At 45.0% G+C, this 24,992-nt stretch overlaps 1 protein-coding gene across 6 annotated transcripts in view; it reads left to right on the plus strand.

The window, feature by feature from the left end:
- Nucleotides 1–24,992, plus strand: part of INSR (insulin receptor) — a 53,915-nt gene that overhangs the window by 18,765 nt on the left and 10,158 nt on the right. For all 6 annotated transcript variants that reach the window (XR_013958448.1, XR_013958449.1, XR_013958450.1 and 3 more), the window contains exons 3-14: nt 10,995–11,310; nt 12,857–13,002; nt 13,296–13,440; nt 13,686–13,900; nt 16,143–16,269; nt 16,902–17,152; nt 17,550–17,717; nt 18,092–18,293; nt 22,542–22,813; nt 23,527–23,669; nt 24,334–24,493; nt 24,816–24,915. Coding sequence is in view for 1 of the 6 variants with exons in the window: in XM_080633886.1 (XP_080490012.1) it covers nt 10,995–11,310; nt 12,857–13,002; nt 13,296–13,440; nt 13,686–13,900; nt 16,143–16,269; nt 16,902–17,152; nt 17,550–17,717; nt 18,092–18,293; nt 22,542–22,813; nt 23,527–23,669; nt 24,334–24,493; nt 24,816–24,915 (2,245 nt within the window). In the remaining 5 variants the exon portion in view is untranslated. The remainder of the gene's footprint in view (nt 1–10,994; nt 11,311–12,856; nt 13,003–13,295; nt 13,441–13,685; nt 13,901–16,142; nt 16,270–16,901; nt 17,153–17,549; nt 17,718–18,091; nt 18,294–22,541; nt 22,814–23,526; nt 23,670–24,333; nt 24,494–24,815; nt 24,916–24,992) is intronic.

Consider the following 24,992-nt stretch of genomic DNA (forward strand, 5'->3'; position numbering starts at 1 on the left):
GCTGGCTGAAGATAAAGACTCTTTGTCCCTGGAGAAACCGATACAGCCTCAGGTATCTGATACAGGAGAGCCCCATCTCTTTTTCTTGCTAGATAATGCTAGTTTGTGTCATTTTTATTCCCCAGCGGACTCTAGACATTGTAAAGGTATTTCCATAAGCTGCACACGAACACAGTAATTACCCATTGAGGGATGGGCAGGCTCACCTGCCCTGACAGACCAGCTCTGAATAGTCTTTAATTGCTCTGAAATGGACAATGCTGATGGTGACTGGTGATTAGACCATATCTTGCCTCCCGTGCTGATAAACATCCACAAAGCTGAAGCTTTTTAGCAAGCTATGGCACACGCCTGCACAGTCATGTTCCGTGAGCAGATCCTGTTTCTCTCAATGGCCAAGTGTAGTTTAACAGGCGGATAATGAGACTTTTACTACTACTCTACTTCCTTATTGTCAAACAATGACTTCAGTGATGGTTGGCTGTATTGTAAAATCTTACCACAGCAGAGGTATAGAGTCACAGAACAGTTTGGTTAGCCCAACCCTCCTGCATGCTGTTGTGATATGGAAACTGGGGGAAAAAATGGGCTCCATAGTGACCAGTACCATGAGCTGCAGCACAGGTGGGAAATCAATGTGGTAGCAGAAGGATGGATGTGTTAGCCCTCTGGTGAATCCTGTTGTGCATTGCCTGCTCGCATGGGACATAAGCGCTCTGTGTGATTCCAGGTTGCCTGCTGCCAGCCCTAGGTTATGTTGGGAGGCAGGCAGCTGACCAGCAGCACTTCTTCCAAGGGCGCTGCCTGCTTTGAGAGCCTACTCGAGACCTGGAGTCGCCTTCTCTCTGCTGCTGTCTCCAGCAGTCAGCCTCTGCCTGGCACAGAGCAAAAGCCTTCCCCTTGGAGTGCCTGCAGCAGGACAGAGCCTGGCATTGTGATCAGATTCCCAGCGGAGCTGTGCCATGGCTAGGGTGGATTTGGGTAGCTTGCTAAGTGACCACGCACTGAAACGCTTTATGCATCCTGGTAACTTAAGGAAAAGCGTATAAATCTGGTTGGTAGAGCTTCGTTCTCCAGAGATTTCTGTGCAGAACTGGCCTTCAGGCAATACTTCACCTTTCTCTCTCCTCATTCTATCTGGGAGGGGAGGTGGGAAGCAGGGGGTCTGGAAGAAATTTCGTTTCTTCTTTCCCTCTGCTTCTGTTCAGCATCTTCACCCATAAACACAAATTCCATTCCAGTATCTATGTTTACAACGCATGACTGTGCCATGAAATCTGTCCAGATTAAAATCTTAACCTCTGTCTGACATTTCTGTGTAGATCATTAGTTATCAGCTTAATCTCCTTGTGGTTAATCTTATACTTCCGCCCATTTCATTACCTCTCGGTTACCAACAGCCCCACTTTCCTCTTTGCTGTAAACTATGCATCCTCTTTGGTGTAGATTTGTTCTTATTTTGTGTGTCCAGATTCCATTTTATACATCTTTCCACGTAACTTACTTAAAATGCAGTCTTCCTCATCCCCATTTAGCTGAATATGTCACCTTAGTTTTCATTCTTTCATGCCTTGTTACAACATCCTTCTCTATGGCCTTGAGAAAAGCAATCTTATTCCTCTTTTATCTTTGCAGAAAGCAAAGGTTAGACATTCTGCCTCATGCTTTGATTGTACTGCTCCTTGTTTTCAGGACAGGGTTTGTAGGTAAAAGTCACAGCTTGTCTTAGACCTGTGTTTGGAAAAATCAGATGGACCTTGTTCTTAGACCATCACACTACACTGAAGCATTTCTGCATATCTCCATTGCAGATACCAACTCCCATGCTTCTCTTTTGTGGCTTGTACTGATGCAGCATCTTCTCTCATTCAACACTAAGCTGCTGACTTCTTATTTTGGTCACTCCAAGCTGCTGATCACTAAGGAATATATTGCTCTCATGAGAAGCTATGGTCACCTGGCTTGAGGGGGAGGTGGTTCTCATCCTGCTTTTTAAGAGCAGAGAGCTGTATTCAGAATACAGCATGAAGAGACTTCACATGCAATTACACTCATTTTTAGGACATCTGTGGCTGCCTGGACCACTGCACTGGGATTCTCTTCGGTCTTTCGGGATCGCAGTGTGAGAGAGCAGGTTCAATGGGAGTAGGTTAAAGTGAACAGGGATGTTTGCAAGATGCTGTACCTCAGGAAGAGCACTATATAGTTAAATATTAACATGAAGCTTTCATGAGGCGCCCAGGTGGCGTGTCAACCGTTGAATGATAAAAACAAATCCTTAGGTTGTAATAAGGATTGAAATTTAACAAACCACAACAGCAAAACAGCACCCTCAGAGCTCTGAGTAAAGTTGTCATAGAATCATAGAATGGTTTAGATTGGGAGGGACCTTAAAGCTCATCCAGTTCCAAACCCCTGCCACAAGCAGGTACACCTTCCACTAGAGCAGCTTGCTCCAAGCCCCTGTGTCCAACCTGGCCTTGAACACTGCCAGGGATGGGGCAGCCACAGCTTCTCTGGGCACCCTGGGCCAGCGCCTCAGCACCCTCACAGGGAAGAGCTTCTGCCTAAGATCTAATTCCCCAAATTAACTTTAATGATTCTGATTGTGGTCTAAATTACAAATGATCTGTTCTGCTGTGCAGAATCAAGCACAATATGAGGTGCCTGATGCCCAAACTAGTGTAAAATTAGCTACTTCTTACAAATGTCCACATTCCCCAGAGGCTGAATGCCCTGAACGTTTCTGCAGATTTCATTTAGTGGTCTTTTGCATATTACTGTCAGAATTGGCTGAAGCTTGGAAATGGCTTTATTGTGGTGGCTTCTAGATCTTCAGTTATAAGCCATTCACACTAGCAAAGCCTAGGGTTTAGTACCAGTTTGCATGTGGGTATTACACTTCGTGATAACTGGCTGAGGATTCCAGGTCTGCTTGAAGATGCAATGTCTGTCGGTTTGGGGGCTTGCGTATTAAAACAGAGGCTTGTGGTTATTTCTGATCCTTTATGCTGCACTAAGCTCCTGTGTAATTTTGAACACAAAGTACAAGGAGCAGGCTCAATCTGCTTGCCAGAGAATGGCACAACAGCAGTGTTGTAGGTACTAGGTAAAGTATTTACAACTTCTTGTCGTTATCCTTGCGTGCACTTTGTGCCACTTGTTCTCTTTTAAGAGTGCTGCTGTGTTTTCAAATCATACTCCTTGTTTTGGTATTTTCAGCTTGATTGGCAACAGTTTAGCCCGATTCCTGTGAGTTGTTTTTACCTGCTTGGGAATCAGCTTGACTGCAAGGTACTAAGAGATGAAAACAGACCTAGTCTTGAGTCTTATTGTTATAATTCATTGTTTTTCTTTGTCCCCCAGCTTTCATCAGAGAGAGGTGGCTTGCTCTGTAGGTTCAGTTCGTAAGGGGCTTGCTGTAAACACCATGTGCACTGCTTGAAATGCACAAAAGGAAAGTGTTTCTCTGATCTATATTCTATCTGGGTCATGTTAGGCATACTTGAATGGAAGGCATCCAGGGATCTGTGTAAATAGTTGGGGTGACAGAGGACAGCAGGAGTGAAAACCTTCAAGGGATTGAAACAGAAGGATCTAGAAGATCTGTGAAACAACAGCCTGGCCTGAAGGTTCAATGGGAAAAGGTGAGGGACCTTCATAATTGAGGTTTGTAGCCCAAGAAGTCCTATCCCCCCAAATAAGAGATGATAGTTGGGCTGTGTTACTAACTTCAGCCTCGAGGTGAGCCATCACGTCTGAAGTTACACAGGGTTTTGTAGCCTGGGTACAGGTACTGTGCTGTGTCCTCGATGGGTAGCTGGAGCAGCTCATTTGCAAAGGTTGTAACTTCTTAAGAAGATTAAGAGCAAGTGACCAAAGACAGTGTGGATCTGTTGCGGTTGATGACTTCCTCCAGGCTTCATCCTATTAAAATGACTTACATGTAAATATATTTTTGTATATTGTGTAAATAAAAATATGTGTATCTATAGGTATGTATGGATAGGAGTTCCTCTCAGTAAGTTTTGTGTATTCGTTGGCATAATTCACATATGAATTTCTCTATTTCCAGAGAAAATACTCCACCAGCAGTTGTAGTGCTGAGAATAATAGATTACTCCACACTCTTAACAGCAGAAGGTTGGCATGGAAAAGACTGTTTCTAGAGAGATCTCCCTTTACCCACTCTTTCCTTCTACCAACAACAGAGCTGAAGCTTTTCCCCCTATCTCCATTCAACAACTTCTTTCACAGACCTCCATATCCTCCATTATCATGACTGGACAAGGTGGCACGTGACTCCAAACACTTTTATCTTCTCTGAACTCACGTTTGCTCATCCTAACAAGCCCGCACAACAGTCCCAGCATCTCCATAGGGTTTAGCTGTGATGGCTGGTCTTGACTGGGAGGATGCCTTGTAAGAAGAAGCTGAATACACAGGGTTTGCAAATGGCACCGGTCCTGTTTTGGAATATTTGAGACATTCCCTGTATGAGCACGTAACTTGTGAGAGGGTTGGGAGGTACAACAATAGATAAGAGTTGTAACGCTGTCCTGAGAAATGTCAATGGGAAGAGCTTCCTTTACGTTTTAGTGTGTTGTTTTTGGAAGTTACTGTCTATGGGAAGGGAGGCACCTGCAGTTAATTTTATCTGTTCCTGTGTAAATACAGACCTCCTGATGTTCCCAGCTCACAGTTCAGTGGGGTCATGGCATTATGTACTGTAATATCTTACTTTATAAATAACACTTTAATTTTAGTGCTGATTGTAAAACCTTGGATTTATTTGGCACTTGCTCCTTCCTGACTTGGTGCTAAGAACTGAAATCCTGTGTGTGGATCACAGCATCTGAGTTGATGCGTTTTGGGAGGGTTGTTCCTTGGATGCCTTTGGTGTTGGGGGAAAAGGGAGGGATGGATGTTGTTGGAGCAGTTGAGCACTGTGAATAAGTGACAGAAAATTTGCTTGAACATCTTGTGATATCTCCTGAATTTTGCTTGATAACCACAGCCAGTGTCAGGCGTTGCTGGCGGTCGTGTTGGAGAAGTGTATTAACCTCTTGGGGTTTGTTCTCTTCTAGTTGCTCCCTTTACTTTGAAGATTCAGAAGGGTCTGGGAATACTGCTGTTGTGAGTTGCTGAGGTGGTGGAAAGTCCTTGTGCTTTTACAGTCTGATGGACTTCTATAACCAGGCTCTTCCCAGCCACGTCACGGCCTTTGTAGCGCCCTGGGAGCTCGTAGTGCCCTGCATGCTTGTAGCGCCCTGTGCAGCCCAAGAACTGCTGCTGCTGGGGTTTAGGGTTTAGGTTTCTGTGTCTTTGGTCTTGGTGACGTGAAGAAATAATTGAAGGACATAAGCCACAGTGCAGAGGGGCTGGCAGGGCACTTTTTCTTGCAGCAGGCCTCTGTCTACCCACTCTGCCCTGGAGTTCTGGATTTATAACCTACTCTTCAGTGGACAGTTTTGTTTTATTTCATTTCTAATAGCTCTTTCAACCTTATACTACATGAGTGCACTCAGATCAGGTGTCACCTTGGTGTCTTCAGATCAAATCAATGCTCACAAGAAGAGAATGATCATGAGTAAAAAATAAAGTTGTTTTACAGGTAAAAGTTATGTTATGGGATTCTGTAACAAGCACTTAGTGACTTGCTGAATTTGACATCTTCTTGACAGGAAGAATTAATCTTGAGAAGCGATCAAGTGAAAAATGCTATGTACATGGAACATGATTTAATACCTCATAAGATCCATATGGACTTCGTAGCAGCGATGCCACTCAGCCCTTGCAGAAGCTGAGGAAACAAGCACAACTTCTGTAGTGCTAAATTAAGATCCCATGCTTGCAACACACACTCAGAGGAGTTACTGCCGGGGTGATTAGTCCTTGGGTTTCCTTTCTTTACTAGCTTGCTGGTTTTGGTTTTGTTCAGACCCACACAATCCCATTTCTACAGAGGTCATTGTTGTGACTTTACAGTTAGGAAGTTAAGTGACAGTTCCCACTGCAGCTGTAACTCAAGTATGATTATTATATATGTGTGTGTGTGCAAGGCTATTCATGGATAAATTTATGTGACCGATCCTGCAGCCATTTACAGTAAGAGGGGGGAAAAAAACCCTCAGGGAAATGCAGAGCTCTGTAATAGTGTTTCTGTGGGACTCTGGCTTTGAATTATACGCGTGTGCACGTCATATAACATTACACTAACCTAAGCTCTGGCATTGAGCGACGCATATCGCGGCCAAAACAAGCCATTTTAAGCTGTGTCAATGCCGGGTTCATACTGGCTTCCTCCTCCATTTTTCTTCCCGGTTATAAATATACCTCAGGAGTTAAAACACTCGCTGTGAGAGTAAATCCTGCAATAGCCAGTTAAATTGCATTGGCATGATGAGTTTTGTGGCATTGTAGGCAGAGAGTGGCACCGTGGGCTACTGGTGGGAGGTGAGGGCTTGTCTGGGGAGCTGGCAAGGGGTTAAGGAGTGTTTGCCTTGTGCAGATAGCTGAGCAGTTGGATGCCTCCCTGTGCAGGCAGCAAATGCATTGGCTGAGGTTGAGGGCGGTTCTCCTGCCGCAGATGTTTTCTGTCCTGGACTTCGTTGGATCTGGAGCCTCCCAATTGCCTTGTCTGTAATGAAAATAACAGCTTGTGTAATTCAGGAAAAGGGACCTGGTGGTGCAAGGCGAGTTTGCTCTGTGCCTCTGGCTCGGTCAGGATATGGCTGGTGGCCCTGCTTAGCCAAGAGGACCTGTGGTAGCCAGGGCTGCCTCTGCTGACTCACGTTGCCATGGATGGGGCTTGTGATTGCAAGGTGGAAACATCACTTTAGTTCATGCCAGATCAGTCCTGAACCATGTGGGAGCATCTGTCTTTACAGAGACATATATGCGGTATCTTATGTTCATACATATGGGTTAGAATTTCTTCTTAACACACTCTTTACCTCTTATCGTACCCAAAGCACCATCCGTTTGAACAGTGAATTCAGCTCACCCAGAACATTGCTATTTAAACCCATCCTGTGACAGAGGATCCCAAAAGAACAGCAAAACTTACCCCAGGTGATTTTTATCTCTTTATTTTATTTTTCTCTTTTTCTGACAATTCACTGCTGGTTTTTTATTCGCAGAAAGCAAGAAACAGAACCTGACACAAATGGTTTTATTCATACTTCAGTATGCAAAGTGTTTGTTAACCGAACAGCCGAATGCTTAATTGACTTGCCTGTGAAATACGGATCTCCTGGTTACCTGTGTTGACTCATATGTTTACAGTATCAGTGTGTGTTTGTTTGCACCTGAAGCACAGGGAAGTGATGAAACAATTGGAGCGATCCAGAGAGATGAAAATTCCTTTGCACTGACTCTGCTGCCTTTTATCCCCCCAAGCTGGGCCTCAGCAGCATGAAGAAATGTCAGTTTGAATCTATAATCAGAAAGGTTTGTAAAATGCATTGTTTCCTAAGTCTTTGGAGCCACTCTAGCTAGCTAGTTAAATATTTATTCACCCCTGGAACAACAGGTTTGAACCTCTGTTTTTCCCCCAGCCGGGGCAGATCAGTTAAGCATTCTGCTGTTTGTCGTCTTTGGGACAGGGACTTTGGAAGTCCCATTCTTAAAGATCTGATGAAGAGGTTTTGTGGCCGTGATGAGCAGCTTTGCTCTGGTGTCGGTGCTGAAACGCTTTTTCCTGCAGCAGCTTCGATGGTACAGTGTGAGGGCTTCTGCCCCCACCCCAAAACAGCTGTTCCCTTGATTCTAATGAGGATTTATGAAGTTGCATTTTGACTTTCTCCTCTTCCATGAGGAATGCAGAGACCTGACTTCTTTCCCTATGCCAAGGTAGAGGCACCGCATTGTCCCAAAGTTCCACAGCATCAACCAGAGGCTGGGGCTGTATAGATGCTGTGTCTAAGCGCATCCTGTGCATCCTCAGTGTGTACTAGGCCATGCCACAGCCCCCTAAAGTGCCGTCTCATTGTGATAGAGGTCAATCTGCGTGAGCTGACAGCAGTGATTGGAGTCTGCAGACCTCAATGATGATGGGGTCATGAGGTGCACTTGGTCAGCACAAACCTGTTCAGTGTTTTCCTGCAGTGAAAGCGTAATGTGGCAGAAAAACAAGCCCCAAAACCCCCATCTGACCCATCCAGAGTCACATAACTTGGATGCTGTAGTAATAGTTATAAGAAGCAGTAGTGGAGATGCACTGGCAAGGTTTCTACATGACTTCCAGGTGCTTTCTAGCATGCATACTTGATAATGTCAAGACAACATCGATTCAGGAGCATACGTAATAGGGATTTGCACAAAGTAATGATTGACAATTTCTGGTCTTGAGGGCTTAATGGAAAAAAGATTGCCTTGGCTGCTTTGCTCGCTTCAGAGCTGTCTTTTAGACATCAAAAGCTTGTAGAACAGGAAAGAGAGACGTTAAGAACAGTTTAAAAATAGTTTAATTATATCTTCTAAAAACCTTTAGAGTTGAGAACTTCAACAGTTTCTGCCCTGTGAATACTTGCAGCTGAGTTCAAAATGTGTAAATAGCCACAGGACTTTGAAGATTGGTTTCCATGACAAATTCAAAGAAATAATAGCGTGGCATAATGTGAAATAGGTGCCATAGAATCACAGAATCATAGAATGGTTTGGGTTAGAAAGGAGCTTAAGATCATCTGGTTCCAACCCCCTGCCATGGGCAGGGATGCCTCACACTAGACCATGTCGCACATGTGTTAGGGGGTGCTTTGCATGGGGACCAACCTTTCCACATTTTCTGCTCCACAACTCCTTGAGTTGTCTTTTAACAGCAACCTTGTCATTCTTCAGCATGAAACAGCCGGGAAAAGAGCCTTTTGGAGGGAGCATAGATGATGAACACTGGCGTGTGCTGCCAGCACTCCCCCTTCAGCTTACACAAGTTATTCCCACATGTGTGTTTGTGGAGCATTTGACTTCCCAGCTGCATGCTGACCCACTGCAGGGGACTAGAGAGTGTAGAAGTCATCCCTGTGAGATGTCAGGATGTCAGTGCTCACTGAGCACACGTGGGGAAGTGTGTGAGAAATAGCCCAGGCTTTTTCCCCCACCCATAAAGCTTGATATTTTAGACTGGAATTAATAAGTTTGATAGTGCTTTGGGCTAAATTCTGGAATTTTCTGTCTTGTGTCTTTTCTGTTGCCAGTATTTCCAATAAACTGCAGCCGTGACATCTGTTGCAGGCTTGTGATCCATCTGTGAGCTGGTAAAGAATGTGTAACCATGCTTTTAAAGCAAGATTCTCCTTTTATGTTTCATCTAATCAGGTGCTTCCATTTGGCTGTTGCATTTCCATCAATTAGTATTTGTGAGAGGCTCACAAAATGGGACCTATTGCTAGAAAAGGGCAAAAGGTTGGTCAGCATTAAAGAAGATGAATATGAAATACACTCTTGTGTTTGTTGTTGGATGAATCCTGAGAGATACACAGAGAAAATACCTGCAGTGAATGACTGATGTGGAAGCAGGAAGATCCTTGAGGTTAAATTGACCTTGTGATAGAATTTCAACCTTACCCATTTCATGTTTCTTCAAAGGATTTATCAGGCTGGAACAAAGCAGAGGTTGCTCATCTTTACTGTCCCACCTACTGCAGCTACTGCTGCTTATTCCAAGAATGGCATTAACCACTTTAACACACTTAATTCTGCAATCCTTTAACATGGGGTGAAGCATGGTGGAAGGGGATTTTGAGGCAGATGGTGTTAATTCAGTGTGGAGTTAATTGATCTGGCCAGCACTGGTCACAGGAGGACTTACCCCTGAGGGGACTTGGGCAGGACATCGGAAGCCGTTCAGCTGTGCCCTCGGACAAAACCCTCCTGTGTGGTGAGAAGAATGTGATGTCTTGATCTGTGTCTTGGCCATTCATAGCTGTAGCCCAAAGATGGTCTGAAACCACGGGGATAAATCCAGGCCTGTGTCCCCCATCCTTCACCTAAAGTTCTTCCTCCTGCTCTTTAAGTGGGTGCATCAAAGCAGTACTTGGCTTTGGTGCTTGCTCATGTTGTGGTGATCTCAGCTTTGTTGTATCTTTCCTGACTTGAAGTCTTGTGGCATGTTCTGGGTTAAGCAGTTGGATTTATTTGGTTCAGCCTCATTTGAACCATTAAGGCTGAGTGTGAAGGTGCTGAGTAGTGGAGGAGCAGGACTGTCCTTCCCTTCAGAGCTGCTCTGAGTTTGCTCAGCCTCCCCTCTGGCTCCTTGCTCAGCGTTAGTCATGGTGTTTGCTCTGAGCTATGCTGCCTCTTGGTTTCTATTTCAAAGCCCAAACCACTCATTAAAAGTATTGTGAGGCACTAAGTAATAGGTAGTTAAAAAGTAAACCATAAAAACCTCAAGCAGTAACACTCGTGGGGGCCGTTCTTTTTGGGCTTGATGGGAGGGTCACCAAAGAGCTTGCGTTGGGTTGGCAGGGCAGCAGGTTTCCTCTGGGAAAAGCAGTGACAGGTTGATAGGCAGACAGGAAGCAAATCCTGATAGAGCTGAAGAAGTGTTGCTGGACATGCAGTATTTGCAGCATTGTTATGGGAAACTTAGTTTCTTAATCTAAGAAACTAGAATCTTCTGTCTGAAACTGGCTCTCCCAGTCTGGGAAGCTCTCCTTGTAGAGACTCATTGCTTCTGGGCTTCAGGTATAATGTGGGAGTCACTGAAGCTCTCCTGGGAGCCTTGTAGGGCTGGACTCAGAGAAGAGGAAAACTCAGTTTTCTCTCTTTGAAGATGAACATTAACGAATTGTGAGGGTGAATGATAACGCTTCCAAAAAGTTACTAACATTTGGAACTTGCACTGAAAAGTGAAGATGAGGCAGATGCCTGCGCTTCATGGATGCCTCTTTGAAAAGCAGGTTGCCAAACCAAGCAGGATAAAGTGTCGTTGCTTGTAAGCCTTCATGGTCATCATTGGCTTGCGATGCTCATTTGCTCTCCTCTTTTCACAGTTTGTCCACCTGCCTGCAAGTCCCAGGGCTGCACCTCTGATGGTCAGTGCTGCCACAGCGAGTGTCTCGGGGACTGCACAGAGCCCAACAACCCCGAGAAATGCGTGGCTTGCCGCAACTTCTACCTGGAAGGCAGATGCGTGGACACCTGCCCACCCGGTTACTACCGCTTTGAGGGGTGGCGATGTGTGACCTTCAGCTTCTGCCAGGAGCTGCACAACAAATGCAAGAATGCCCGGGAGTCGGGCTGTCACGTTATCCACAACAATGAATGTGTTCACGAGTGCCCATCGGGGTACATCATGAATTCCAGCAAGTAAGTACAAGTGTCTGCAGGTAAAGAAAGCAGGCTCTTGTTTCTGGACTGTGCTTTCCTCTCTCTCGGACACAGGGTTTGTGTTCTCTGTCAAAACCAAGAAAGTTTCCGGCCTTGGAGAGCCTGTGATGATTACCTGGTCTACTTTAATATGATTTGTAAACTAATACCTTGCTAATTCAAGCCATTAAAAGCAGACAGGTCTACCTGCTATGTGCCGGTAGCTTATTCTTTCCCTGGCTTCCCTTGTTTCTTCTCAGGTGTGGAAAAAGGGAGAAAGGGAGATTGAGAGACAGGACAAGCAAGAGGGGTAACCTCAATTCGGAAAGGTCTTTTGTAATCGAGTGGGACAAGGGCGATGGGCAACAGAGAGTTTTTAGTAGCCCTGCTTCCCCTCCAAAGCTGACCTCAGACCAGAGAGCCTTGCTATTAAGCAGAATAGGGAGAAGTCGTGTGTAATGAAAAAGAGCATAGCATGTTTTGAGTGGATCATTCTCAGAATATCTGTCTCTCGTCCCTGTAATTACTTTCACTGAGAAGGTTCAAGCTGTGCCAGACATAAATGGACAATGTAACAAACAAGTGTAGCACAAATCAAAGCAGGGAACAGCCGTTCTGCCTATTCCCAGGGTTTTCGACAAAGGAATTAAATCATTTATGTGGCTGAGCTGTTTATCACTGAAAACCTTTTTGTTTGTCCCACAATAACATTATATATTGTGATGAGTCAGATTTCCTATGAATATTGGTAGCTTTGTGCTCGCATGTATTTGCTCCTGCCATAGTAATTTCAGGGAATTCACTCTAACAGGACTTTTTATTCTGGGTCCTGTTTTGCTTTTCAAAAGAATGATTTAGCAGCCCACGAAGTAGATCTGCTGCTTGTGTAACAGCACCCATCGCCTCCCTCCTATGTTTGTTCCAGGGTGCTGTCAGTAGGACCTCACAACAGTACTCTATGCTTTTCCTAGAGCATCCCTTTCTCTGAACTAGTTGGGAACACGTTCTTGTGGTGGTGTGACCAGGGCAAGCAGTCATCTTACTGCTATTGAAGAAGTATTTCCCCAGAGTACAAAGCACATGCTTGCTTGCCTTTTTTTTCAAGTAACTCTATGTACAGTCCTTAATCAGAGGATTCCCAGATGAATGGGCAGCTCCACTCATCAATTGTATGTGTGGTTCATAATCATCTTGGGATGGAGACTGGGCCTGGGTTTCTTGATTTTGAAAGCTCTGGTGTGTATAGCACTGAGCAGCGTCGTGGTGCATGGTCTGTTCAAAATGACCAAAATTGCTTCATTCTGGTTTCTCTTACATTGGAAAGGACAAAATGGTAATGTTTGAAACATGGAAATGATAGTTTAAAGAATTATCAGCACTTATTTGGAGTTCTCAGAGCTGCGTGCTGCTCGCTGCAAGTGAATCCCATGGCAGATTGTTAGGACACTGTTGCTTTGAATTGATTACTGTGCTTTTGCAAATTGCTGGGGACACCCTGGGTGCCATTCTGCATCACATCTGCATTCCGGGCTCTCTTGTTTTGCAGCTTGCACTGCACCCCCTGCGCAGGGCCCTGCCCAAAGGTTTGTGACTATGGGAAGGAGAAGACAATCGATTCGGTGACATCGGCCCAGGAGCTCCGCGGCTGCACGGTTGTTAATGGAAGCTTAGTAATAAATATCCGTGGAGGAAGTAAGTTCTTCAGGAGTAAGGGATTAGGCAGGACTGGATGTTGGAGCAGTAAAAATGAAGCTATCCATGAGCTTGGGTATTTTTCCTTTGCTTTGACCACTTTGAATTTTAACATGAATCAGAAAAATAACTACAAAGCAAAAGGTTTTGTGATGTTCATTTGGGGTTTTTTTGCTAACTCATTTTTGGAAGGTCTTATGAAATAATGTACAGTAGTTCTATTTGATATGTTTGGGCTTTGTATCAGTGTTTGTGAGATCAGAAAACTTAACCCGATGTTTTCCTCTCCATAGATAACATAGCAGCTGAGCTAGAAGCGAATCTTGGCTTGATAGAAGAAATCTCAGGTTACCTAAAAATTCGCCGGTCTTATGCCTTGGTTTCTCTTTCTTTTTTCCGTAAACTACATCTGATTAGAGGAGAAACACTGGAAGCCGGGTGAGTTCTTTCAAAAGCTACTTTATTTTAATGCTTTCAGGTATAAGGAGTGTCAGGGCTGTCGGGGTGAGTTGTATTGGTAAACAATTCCCGAGTTATTTTTAAACATTCCTTTGCTCGTGGCTCATGCCTACCAGGCAGAGTAGTTTGCCTTCATTTGTCTTTGATGTCTGGATCAGTGCATGAGGAAAATAGCATTTTCAGTGGATCCCCTCCCAATCTACATTTTCATTCTCTGCTTTCAGGAATTACTCATTTTATGCCTTGGATAACCAGAATCTTCGCCAGCTCTGGGACTGGAGTAAGCACAACCTCACTATTGCACGAGGCAAACTCTTCTTCCATTATAATCCCAAACTGTGTTTGTCAGAAATCCACAAGATGGAGGAGATCTCTGGGACTAAGGGGCGTCAGGAAAGGAATGACATAGCCCTGAAGACGAATGGGGATCAAGCTTCATGTAAGGAAGCCTGAGAATGCAGTGAGACTTGCATCCTTTTCTTTTCCCTCTGTCTTACTTACCTCATACTCTTCTTTCTCTCAGCCTAGCCTAGGATGTTTTTCCAGGGACTGTCCTTGTCCCTTTGGTGAATCACCAGACTTGCACTTGCCATGTGCACTGCAGCAGCACTGTCAATATGCTATGAGTAGAAGTACTTAGGGGTTCTCCAGCTGGCCATGCCCCTACCGTGCCAACTTTGATCTTCAGAAGTTTGCTCCTTGTGTGCTCAGCTGTGAGTTTTCCAGGGTTAAGTGTATTGTGGCTTTTTGAAGAGTTTAGCACAACATAACCTCAGTCCAGGCTGGGGCCTTGTGTTACTGCTGAGTACCTCATTAATGGTCAGAATCTTCATTTCCCATGTCAGGAGGCGACAGTATGCCACAGCATAAACAGCAGAGAAACAGGATTTCCACCCATCTCTGGAGCCATGGGAGGGAATTGCTATGACAACAGTCAGAAATGGTTTTCCAGCACTTGTTAGGCTTCTCAGAGGTTTTTAAGCTCACAGCTTTCTTCAAGAACAGCGATAAGGCTATGCCTGTATCAACATGGCTGAGAAGCAGACACGCAGTGTTGCTTTATGCTCTAACTAAAGTTGTGCTGCTGAAGATGTAGTTTTGTGGACGTTTATTTTGGCAGCAATAAGTACATCCCTTCTGCACCCCCAGCCCTGCTGTTTGTTCCCATTCTATGCCACACACAATCCCCTTTCCTTGTTTGTGCCAGTATAACTCTTAACGGGCTGCACGGTGAACCAAATGGTAGATGTAATCAGGTAAAAAGTTGGTTGGTTTTAGCTTATGTCATCTCTCTTCCTTGCTTTATTTCCCAGCCCTACAGAGTTTTACATGCGTACATATGAGATGCTTAAGCAGGTATCACCACCAAGAGCCCCAGCATTAACTGAAGTATGATTTCAGTTCCTTGCATTTCAGTTCCTTGCTCTTTCCCCAGCTTGCCATGCACCTTAGATCATCCTGTGGCTGCACTGTTTCTCTGTATTTGGTGCCAGCACTGCTCAAACAACCCCTTCCCCAATTCTGCCCTTGTTATGCTGATCCAGTTATTTGTGAACAGACTTTTGAAAGGTGAAGGTGTTTCAGATGAATCGGTTTCCTGATACAGTTTGCCGCATATCAGCACATGCATCTATGCCAGGACAGCGGAGAGAAGGGAACATAATGATTTCCTACCCAAAAGCTGTCAGTGCCAGTGTAAACCCCTGCATAGAGGCATACATCGCAGCTCTAGCTTGGGCAGAGTGAAGGAGCTACCTGTAAAGGTCATCTCCTCCCACGAGACTAAAAAACTCTTCCTACATTTGGGGATGAGCCTGGATTTGGGGTTCAAACCCAGCTCTGTTGTGTGATTGTGAGCAGCTCCTGGGTTGTTTTAGCTGGTTGTTTCGTTTGGAAGCAGCTGTAAGAGATGGTTGCACTTCTCTTTGCCAGCTTTATCTCCACTCTTGCTGAGCTGTTGCCTGTGCCACCCCCCACCTCAGACCACAGGTTGCTGCTGTGTTTGGCTTTTTGTTTGCTTTTACTTTTCAAGTTGAGCTTTCACATGGGTAACATCCTGTTTACCGAAAAAAGGCACCCTTGTTTGTTCTGGATGTGGTGCCAGTGAAGTGAGCATTCATCCTCCCTTGTGTAGCTACTGCAGGGATGGTTAATCCAATCAGAGCTACACAGTTTGTCCTTCTCGGGCTGCTTGGGCACACCATATCCTAATGGGTCCCTTGAGCCTCAAAACTCGATCCTCCTACAACTGTTTGTTGTTCTTCCCTCCAGCATGCAAAGGGACCACACTGCTCCAGGCGAGGCTGGGAATTCATACACTTCATTTTTGTAGCGTCTGCCTTCTGTGCAAACCTTATTACTGGGTTCAGCTGTGTAGATCATCATGAATTTTAAATATGTTGCCTTTAGATTTTCCACTTACTTTCTCACTTAGTTCAACCAGACTACAGGGTCACTTCCATAAAACCACAGGAAACTTAAAGCTGGCAGGAACCTTAGGAGGTCATCAGCTCAAACCCCTGGATAAAGGCAGAAATAGCATTGAAGTAAGACCAGGTTTTGGTGAGCAGCTCTTAATGCCACCATTCTTATAGTTGTCTGTGGAGAAAAGAGAATTAAAACTAGAATCCTTTATTTGTTTTAGCATTAACGAAACTGTTGTTGCTTCTCTTTTGGTTCAGGTGAAAATGAATTGCTGAAGTTTTCCTCCATTAGAACTTCTCATGACAAGATCCTGTTGAAGTGGGAGCCGTACTGGCCTCCGGATTTCCGTGATCTCCTGGGATTTATGCTGTTTTACAAAGAAGCGTAAGTGATCCACCATTAAGTTACAGAAGAATCACCATGCTGGGCTTCCACACACAGCAGCTGGCATGGAAGAGTAGATATTAAACCTGCTGTAGGCATAGCTATTTAGTCTCTATGACTGTCTGGCTCCTACACTGCAGTTTCTGATCTTACCCTTATATTAAAGTGTTCATTAAAATCAATGAGTTACTGAGTTCTGTGCAGCCAAAATTCCTCATGCAAGAACAATCCAACTATTAGTTCTTCCAACCCTTCTAGACATACATACTCTAACCATGTAGTTTATCATCTCCCCACTATCTCCATGGGATGTTGAGGTTTTTATTATTCCCTTTGAGGTGGGAATTCTTTTAGAATTAAGCTTACCAAACTGATTTTCATAAAGCTGAAAATAATTAGCCTGGATTTAGCTGTTGGGATCGTCTGTGGAATGGTGGTGATGTTAGGAGACTGGGTTGCGAAGCTCCCTGTGCTTCGTTTTCAGAATACATACAATGAGTTGGTTATGTTTTCTCTGAAGGGTGGAGGATTATAACTTCTAGTAATGTCTTTAGAGATGTTTTTAAAAGCTTGAAATAGGATTTTGTTAATTTCAGGCTTTTCTTTCTTCTTTTTGTTTTTTTTCCCTGAAGTCCATACCAAAATGTGACGGAGTTTGATGGCCAAGACGCCTGTGGATCAAATAGCTGGACAGTTGTGGATGTTGACCCACCCCCAAGGTCAAATGAGCCCAAAGCCCAGGCCCAGCCAGGCTGGCTCCTGAGGGGTTTAAAGCCATGGACACAGTATGCTGTATTTGTTAAAACCCTGGTCACCTTCTCAGATGAACGAAGAACTTATGGTGCAAAGAGTGAAATCATCTACGTGCAGACCAACGCCACTGGTCAGTATCATTAAATTAATGTTGCCTTGGAAATGAGAAAGTAAAATAGACTGAAATGGTCTCCTGCCTGGTAGTCAGGATAGTCCCATATCCATGAAACTTTCCACTGCTATTGCAGCTCTACTGTGGTAGGAGGGTATTCCTAAACAAATGCTTGCTTCCCTGCATGGGAGATGATACCAACATGCCCTTCTGCTGTCAGGCTCATGGGCCATGTGTAAGAGCTTGTGTGCATGCTGGTGCCTCCTCCTGCAGGACTGTTGGGTGTCAGTGGACCTCCTGTGGAGAAGAGTGGTTATTCCCATAGAAATGGAAACTTGCCTGTGTTTGTCCCTTGTTCTGTCAAGCTCTTGCAGAGCTGTGGAAGTGACCTCTGTCTCTTTTCCCACCCTCACAGTTCCATCAGTCCCATTAGATCCAATATCTGTTTCCAACTCTTCATCGCAAATCATTCTGAAGTGGAAGCCACCCTCAGAGCCCAATGGAAACATCACGCACTACCTGGTGTTCTGGCAGCAGCAGGCAGAAGATAGTGAGCTTTATGAACTTGATTACTGCTTAAAAGGTGAGTATGTATTTCTCTCTGAGTGGCCAAGTTAAGTTTGGAAGGCATCCTGTGCCTGTTGGGGAATTATGTCAGAAGAGTTTCACTGAGGCCTCCCAAAATCTCACCTGCTTCTTGCTCTGTGTTACCTAAACTGAGATGAGCTGGGGTAGAACTTTGCCTACAGCAGCATCTGAGCTCCATTTCAGAAATAGCAGTCTCGAATCAAAGGCCTGCCATAAAAATGGGAAAGCTGCTCACGCCCTGGATGTGAAAGCTCAGGGTGCCCAAATGTGCTGTGAATCTTGTGTACACTTGTTTGGGATCCTTGTAGGATCAAACATCTGCTTCTGCCATGTCAAGCATGAGTGCTACTAAAATTGTTTTATCCACAGGATTAAAACTGCCTTCAAGGACGTGGTCTCCTCCTTTTGAATCTGAAGATCCTCAGAAGTATAATCAAAGTGAAAATGAGGATGTCAGCGGAGAATGTTGCTCCTGTCCTAAAACAGACTCCCAGATACAAAAGGAGCTGGAAGAGTCTGCTTTCCGCAAGACATTTGAGAACTACCTTCACAATGAGGTTTTTGTCCCCAGGTACGAATATCAAACAATATATAATAAATAGAATAAACCTGGTGGTTAAGGGTAGGAAACGTAATTGAACATGAAACAAAAATTGGGCTGGACATGGCTATATTGCAGGTCTCTGGGCTTCCGTGAGCCTGTCTAGTCCAGCTGAACCACAGGTGTCAGAACTGGTGAGAGCTGAGCACCTACAGCTGATGTTATTACACATTTGGAAGGTCCTGGTCTTATTTCCCACCTCTGAATTCTCCTCGGCTTGGGACTAAAGTGGGAATCTTTAACCAATAGCTATATGCCTGCAGCTCATTTAAACTTGGTTGGTGCCAGAAATAGCTAATTTTTTTTTTCTGTCTTAAAATTCTGTGGTCTGGCTTTTCATCCAGTGGAAAAGAAAGGAAAAGAAACAGGGAAGTTTCCCGTGCCACAGCCTTGTCCTTTCGCGCGGTATTTGCGGTCTTCCTTGCACTTAGTCTGGGAAATACCTGCAATACCATGAGGAATGCAGCTGCAGTGGGTGGTGAATGTCCTGTTTTGAATGGCACACACAGTGTCACATTAAGTGGTGTTGAATGTCTTCACACTTCATATGCAACTTACAGAGGAAGCGCTGGGAGTCAGGTTAGAGTCTGTAACCATTTACCCTCTTCACTGTCATGCATTTTGGGCTCTTAATTTATTCTTCTCTTACTGCCCTTAGCTAATAAACATTTATTTGCAGCCACTTGACAAAAGCTGCACTGAGCATTTATTATGGAGCGTGTATTAGACAGTGTCTTCCCTGTGAGCCTGGGTTGGTGCCTGCAGTTGTCACATGGAGACTTGCGCAGAGTCACTTCTGTTGTTGTTTCATTTATTTAGTGTTGATCAGGTCAAGTTCCAGTGTGCAAAATGACACCAGGACGTCATATTCAAAAGCAGAGGAGAACCAAGACCTGTACAAAAGCCAAACTCCTTTTGATGTAGGCAAACAATTCTGACAATCTCATTTTTATGTATTTGATTTATCTTTTTCTCCCCATTGTATTGTGCAGCCAGCCCAGGATGCTTCTCAGGCCAGTTTATGGGGTATGTATTTTAGGAAGAAACCAACCACCAGGATGTGCCACCTTGTCAGCCAGCTAAGGAAGAAATCTCCATTTCCCTAGGCTAACTAATCCTCTTAATGCAAGCCCCTTTTGCTGTTCTAAGTCAGCAGTAAAGATACCTTCCTGCTAACATGCATCCTGCTCGTCTTTTCCGACAGGTTCCAGACTGTCACAGCGTAAACTGGAATTGGATTTCCTGTGAATACTGTGCCTATTGCCTGCTCACAGGGCAGCCTGGCTAGAGCCTGGCAGCTGAGCATGATGTCTGTTTTACTTCAGGTGCTTTTATGTGGCTCCTGATAGTTTATTGACCTCTCTTGAGGTACTGCGTGGACTCCCCTTGAGATGAGAAGCCTTCTGCCAGTCACCAGGAGGAATCTCACAGATGAGGCCAGCAGGGAATATGAGATGGCAGGGAGCAGGACAGAGCAGTTGAGAAGTCACTCACCCGATGTCTTCTCTCCTTGTTTTTCATGTGCCGTTTTTCTCCTCCTGTGCTGTTCCCAGCTATCTGATCCCTGTGCAGTATCCAGTCTGTATGAGGATCTGCCACACTCTGCCTTAGTCCAGATCTGATCTCGCCTGACTTGTTGAGAACCCCTCTGGAAACCACAGAAGCTGTTCCTTCCCCTGTGCACATGGTTGATTAGCTACTGCAGGAGATACTGTCACAGGTCTTATCGGTTAATTTGCTCTGGCACTGACAAGGCAAACTAGAAGTTTCTAAATGCTTCTTGCCATACCCACCTCCACAGAGCCAGCAGGTATTTCTACACCATGTCCTTTGTCACCTCCCTCTGTAGCTGAGCAAAGTGGCCATCAGAAGCTGATGCTTTGTTTCTTCTTTCCTTTGTTATTTGCTCTTCCATTGGAACAAGTTTTGTACAGATGGGAGCAAGCAGGTGATTGTCCACTGGAACAGGTTGCCAAGGGAGGTTGTGGAGTCTCCATCCTTGGAAGTATTCAGATCTTGACCCGAGGAGGTCCTGAGCAACCTGCTCTAGCTGCCCCTGCTTTGAGGCGGTCAAATTAGACAATCTCTGGAGGTACCTTCCAACCTTCAATCACTCTGTGGAAAGCATGGAAAGATTTCAGAAGTAGTGAAAGTCCTGAGAGGTAGAGGGGAACTAAATGGGTGCTATTCAGGATTTAATTTAATATGTGCTCTCCAGCATCACTACTGCAGAAAAAGCAATCTCTCTCTGCTCTTTGTCTTCATCTTCTGTGTCACACACACTCATACAGTTACAAGTATTAGTGAGTTACAGAATGACCAAGACCCGAATCTGGTATTTCACGGGGGGAGGGTCATTGGGACTACTGAAATGGCCATAATGAAAATCGCACTGGAACAGCAATGGGAAAACATCAAATGTTTTAAAATGCAGGGAATTTGGCTGGCAGATTGCTGCAAATGTAGGATAATAAATATGGGAAGATTGGGGATTACAGCTTCAAAAGTTTTTCTTGCTTCCTGTTACTTGAGAAGGAAGACATTTTCCTTGCATTTTACTGTGCTGCATCAGTGCTCGAATTACTGTTTTACTTGTGAAAGCCAAAATTTTCTTAAACAGGGGGAACAGTTGAATCCACACTTTGTTAACAGAGGCCTGTAGCTTTGCTTTGACATCCAAACAAGGTTCTGCGTGACCGTGAAGAATCATTCCAGAGGAGGAAGGTGGCATGACCCAGCCCAGGGGCTCTGAACTCTGCCTTATTGTTAGGGGACACTGTTCAGAACAGTGCAAAAGCTGAGATGAACAGCAGCTCCAGAATTAGTTAATTAGTGATTAGAGAAAGAGAAAACTACAAACCATCATGTGCTGTGCTGAACCTGCCTTTGGCATCCTGCTTTTTCATCAGGCGGATGAATGTGCTTACGTTGTTGGGTACAACCTGATGTTTAGTTGGAGGAAATCTTCAAATCTGCTTTCCAGCTGGTTGAGTTTGCTGTTGGAGGAGGGAATGGAGCTGGGGGTTGCAGTCAAAGCCCTGATCCACACAGCTCCCTGCTGGGGTTGGCCAATCATTTGCCTGGTTCTCAGAGGGCGGCAGTGGAAAGTTCAGTTCAGCAGCAAAGATTTGCTTCAGCAGCTTGTTACATTTTTAGAGACTAGAGATGTCTCAAGTGTGGGTTCAGCTCAGGTCACTCTTTGTGCCCTTTAATAGCTGCACGCACGTGTACACGCAAAAAAGATCATCATCACCTTAAAATACATGGTCCAGTTTTCAAATGGCATTGATTCCTTTTGTGTGACACAATACGACTACTGATCCACCACAGTGGTGAGCTCCCGACCTGGAATTCCTTGTGGTGAACATGTGGCAGGACATAAAGTGTTAGAACGAGGAGTTTTGGCTTGGTGCTTGTTCTGTTTGTTTGGTTTTTTCCCAAGAAAATGAAATCTGTGAATAGTTCTTAATTCAGTTGGATTTACTCTGTTTATGTGCTGACAAACTGACACTGAAGTTGGCTCCTCACTCGGGAGCAGGGGAGTTGACAGGATCACGCTGCCAGCTCTGGTTTTACAACTGCAAAAAACTGCTGTGCAGTGATTTGAGAGGCAGTGTTTGGTTAAACAAAACCTCACCACTAACACCTAATCTGAATCAGTGAGATTTAAATGTGCCTGTTGAAAGGAACGTAATGGGTTTGGTAAGGAAAAGGTTAAAAATACCTATCTATCTATCTGGATTCAGCCTTAGGGTTCTGAATGGCAGATGTATTCCAATGAGCTGTGAAACTGGTCTTACTCTTTAAAAAGGCAAGTTTATGATGCTTGGAGCATGTGGCACATCTGAGGTCAGTGGAGTTGGGGGCTGTGGCATGGCCTCACTTACTCAGAGCTAGAATGTGCAGGAGATGAACTCCAAAGCATCACACCACTGTCCAGCGTGCCTGTGAGGCAACCTGATAAAGTTGTGCTCAGCTGAGAGGATCTTGAACCTGAATTCTCAAGAAAATACTTAAGACTTGGATTTATTTTGGGGGGGGCTTTTATCCTGTTTGAGGTTGTGCAGGAAGAATGCTGAGTCTCTCTTGCATTGCAAATGCAAGACTTGAATTTGAGTTTTCAGTGACTCTCTGAGCTGTCTTGTTTTAACTCTTCCTTTTCAGGTGAATGTGTTGATGTTGACTATAACAAATATTGTAACCTGTATTACTCAACAGGCCATCAAGAAAGCGAAGAGACCTTGGCTCTGTGGCAAATGCCACTGTGGTGATACCCACCATCGCGTCCTCTCCCAACAATTCTGCAGCACAGTCGGAGAATGCAGAGGAGCAGAAACCTTTTGAAAAGGTGAAGTCTAAAGAGTCTTTGGTGATCTCTGGCCTGCGGCATTTCACTGGGTACCGCATTGAGCTCCACGCCTGTAACCACGATGCGCAGGAATCCCGATGCAGCGTTGCAGCGTATGTCAGTGCCAGGACCATGCCAGAAGGTAGTTATCTTCCTGAGCTTTGCTTTGGGCTGGTGGCTGATCTCAAAATGCTGCTTTTCCTATGGGAGCCAGCTGCAGTACAGAAACATCGTGTAGGACTGGTGCTGTCTGTATGTCCTGATAGGAAAGGATGATGGATGAATAATATGTTCTGGTGTCCCCATCATAAGAAGAACATGGAGCTGTTGGAGTGAGTCCACAGGGGGCCGCAAGGATGATCAGAGGCTGGAGCACCTCCCATGTGAAAACAGGCTGAGAACATTGGGGCTGTTCAGCCTGGAGAGGTGAAGCTGTGCGGAGACCTCAGAGCAGCTTCCAGTATCTGAAGGGGCCTACAAGGATGCTGGAGAGAGACTCGTCATCAGGGACTGGAGTGATAGGACAAGGGGTGATGGGTTCAAACTGAAACAGGGGAAGTTTAGGTTAGATATAAGGCAGAAGTTCTTCCCTCTGAGGGTGCTGAGGTGCTGGCACAGGGTGCCCAGGGGAGCTGTGGCTGCCCCATCCATGGCACCATTCAAGGCCAGGTTGGACGGGGCTTGGAGCAACCTGCTCTAGTGGAAGGTGTCCCTGCCTGTGGCAGGGGGTTGGAACTGGGTGATCTTAAGGTCCTTTCCAATCCAAACCATTCTGTGATTCTATGAAGTATTGGCAGTTTTGAATTTTGCTGAAGACACGAAATAAAACTATTATTATCATGAACTTGGTTCTAGCTAAGGCTGATGACATCGTTGGTCCAGTTACGCATGAACTGGTTGAAAAAAACACCGTGCATTTGAAGTGGCAAGAACCAAAGGAGCCAAATGGTCTTATTGTACTGTATGAAGTGAATTATGGACGTCTTGGGGAGACAGAGGTGAGAATTCCTGCTTGTTCCTTAGCACAGCACGTTTGGAGAAGTGGATCCACCTGGGAGTCCAGGACTGTTCAGTCTTTAATAGCCCTCATGCTTATGGTGTTCTGTCCTCTCTGGCTTCCTCGTACATGAACCAAGGTGACATAAAACTTCATTAGTGAATTTATATCATCAAAAAGTCTATCTGAGGCAACACAGAGGAATAAAAGTCTGTGGTGCCAGTTTGCCAAATAAGCTTATCCAGTTTGCCAACTTTCTGCATGGAGCTTTTTCTTAGGAATTTTGTTTCACAGAAGGACAGAAACCATAGGGCTAACTTGAAGTTGTTTAGAGCAATGAAGAAAGCCTTCAGCAGGCAGAGTTGTGATGGGCAGCCCTGAATGCCAGCAGCCTGTGGGCAGCAGGGCTTGCCAGCCCAGGTCAGGTTTCAGGGCTGAGCTCTAGGCCAGCAAATGGCACATGGCTCACTGTAATGTGAACTACTAAACTGTAAAATGCAAATCCAGGACAAAGCACTATATTGGAATAGCCCTGAGGATGTGAAAGCTCTATTTGTGTACGTTTGCCAAACAAGGAGGCGAGGTAGAGATCCTTGGGTGCTGTTGCAGGGCTGTGGGTCACTGCAGAGGTAGAGTGTGCAGCCTTCCTCTTCCCTCCTCCTCAGGAAGCTCACTACTGCGTGTCCCGTAAGCATTTTGCCAGTGAGCAGGGCTGTAAACTCCGTGGACTGCAGCCTGGAAACTACAGTGTCCGTATCCGAGCTACATCACTGGCTGGAAATGGCTCATGGACAGAACCCACCTATTTTTATGTGGCCGATTACTGTGAGTTCATTTTATTTTCAGTATTTAATTCCTGATAGAAACCCAGGTTATTTTGGGAGGATGCGGGTTTAGCAAGCAGCGCACAGAGAACAGAGGGGTGTCACAAAATACTGGCTATACATCGACTTCCAAGAAACTGAAATTACTTACAAATGTGTGGCTTTGCTTCATGAGGTCTCATTCTGACCAGCCATGTGTTCTGTATCTAAAATAGCCTCTAGTTTTCTGTTTGTTCCACTTTATTGAGGAGGGGGGCGGTTCTGAGGAAGAGGCTTGGATTTTGGACCTGTATAATAACTCCATCTCTCCCTTTCTCTCTTAGTGAATGCTCAGCCTAATATTGCTGTTATAATTGTGCCGATTATTTTTGCCATCATTATTGCTGGAATTATTGGAGCTGCTTATGTGCTTGTGAAAAAGAGGTGAGTGCAATTTTATCTTGTTTTCAGCAGAACAAGTGAAACTTCTCCCCAAAGCTTTTGTTTCTCTTCTGGGAGGA

Source organism: Psittacula echo (genome assembly GCF_963264785.1).
Source record: "Psittacula echo genome assembly, chromosome: 24".
NCBI lineage: Eukaryota > Metazoa > Chordata > Aves > Psittaciformes > Psittacidae > Psittacula > Psittacula echo.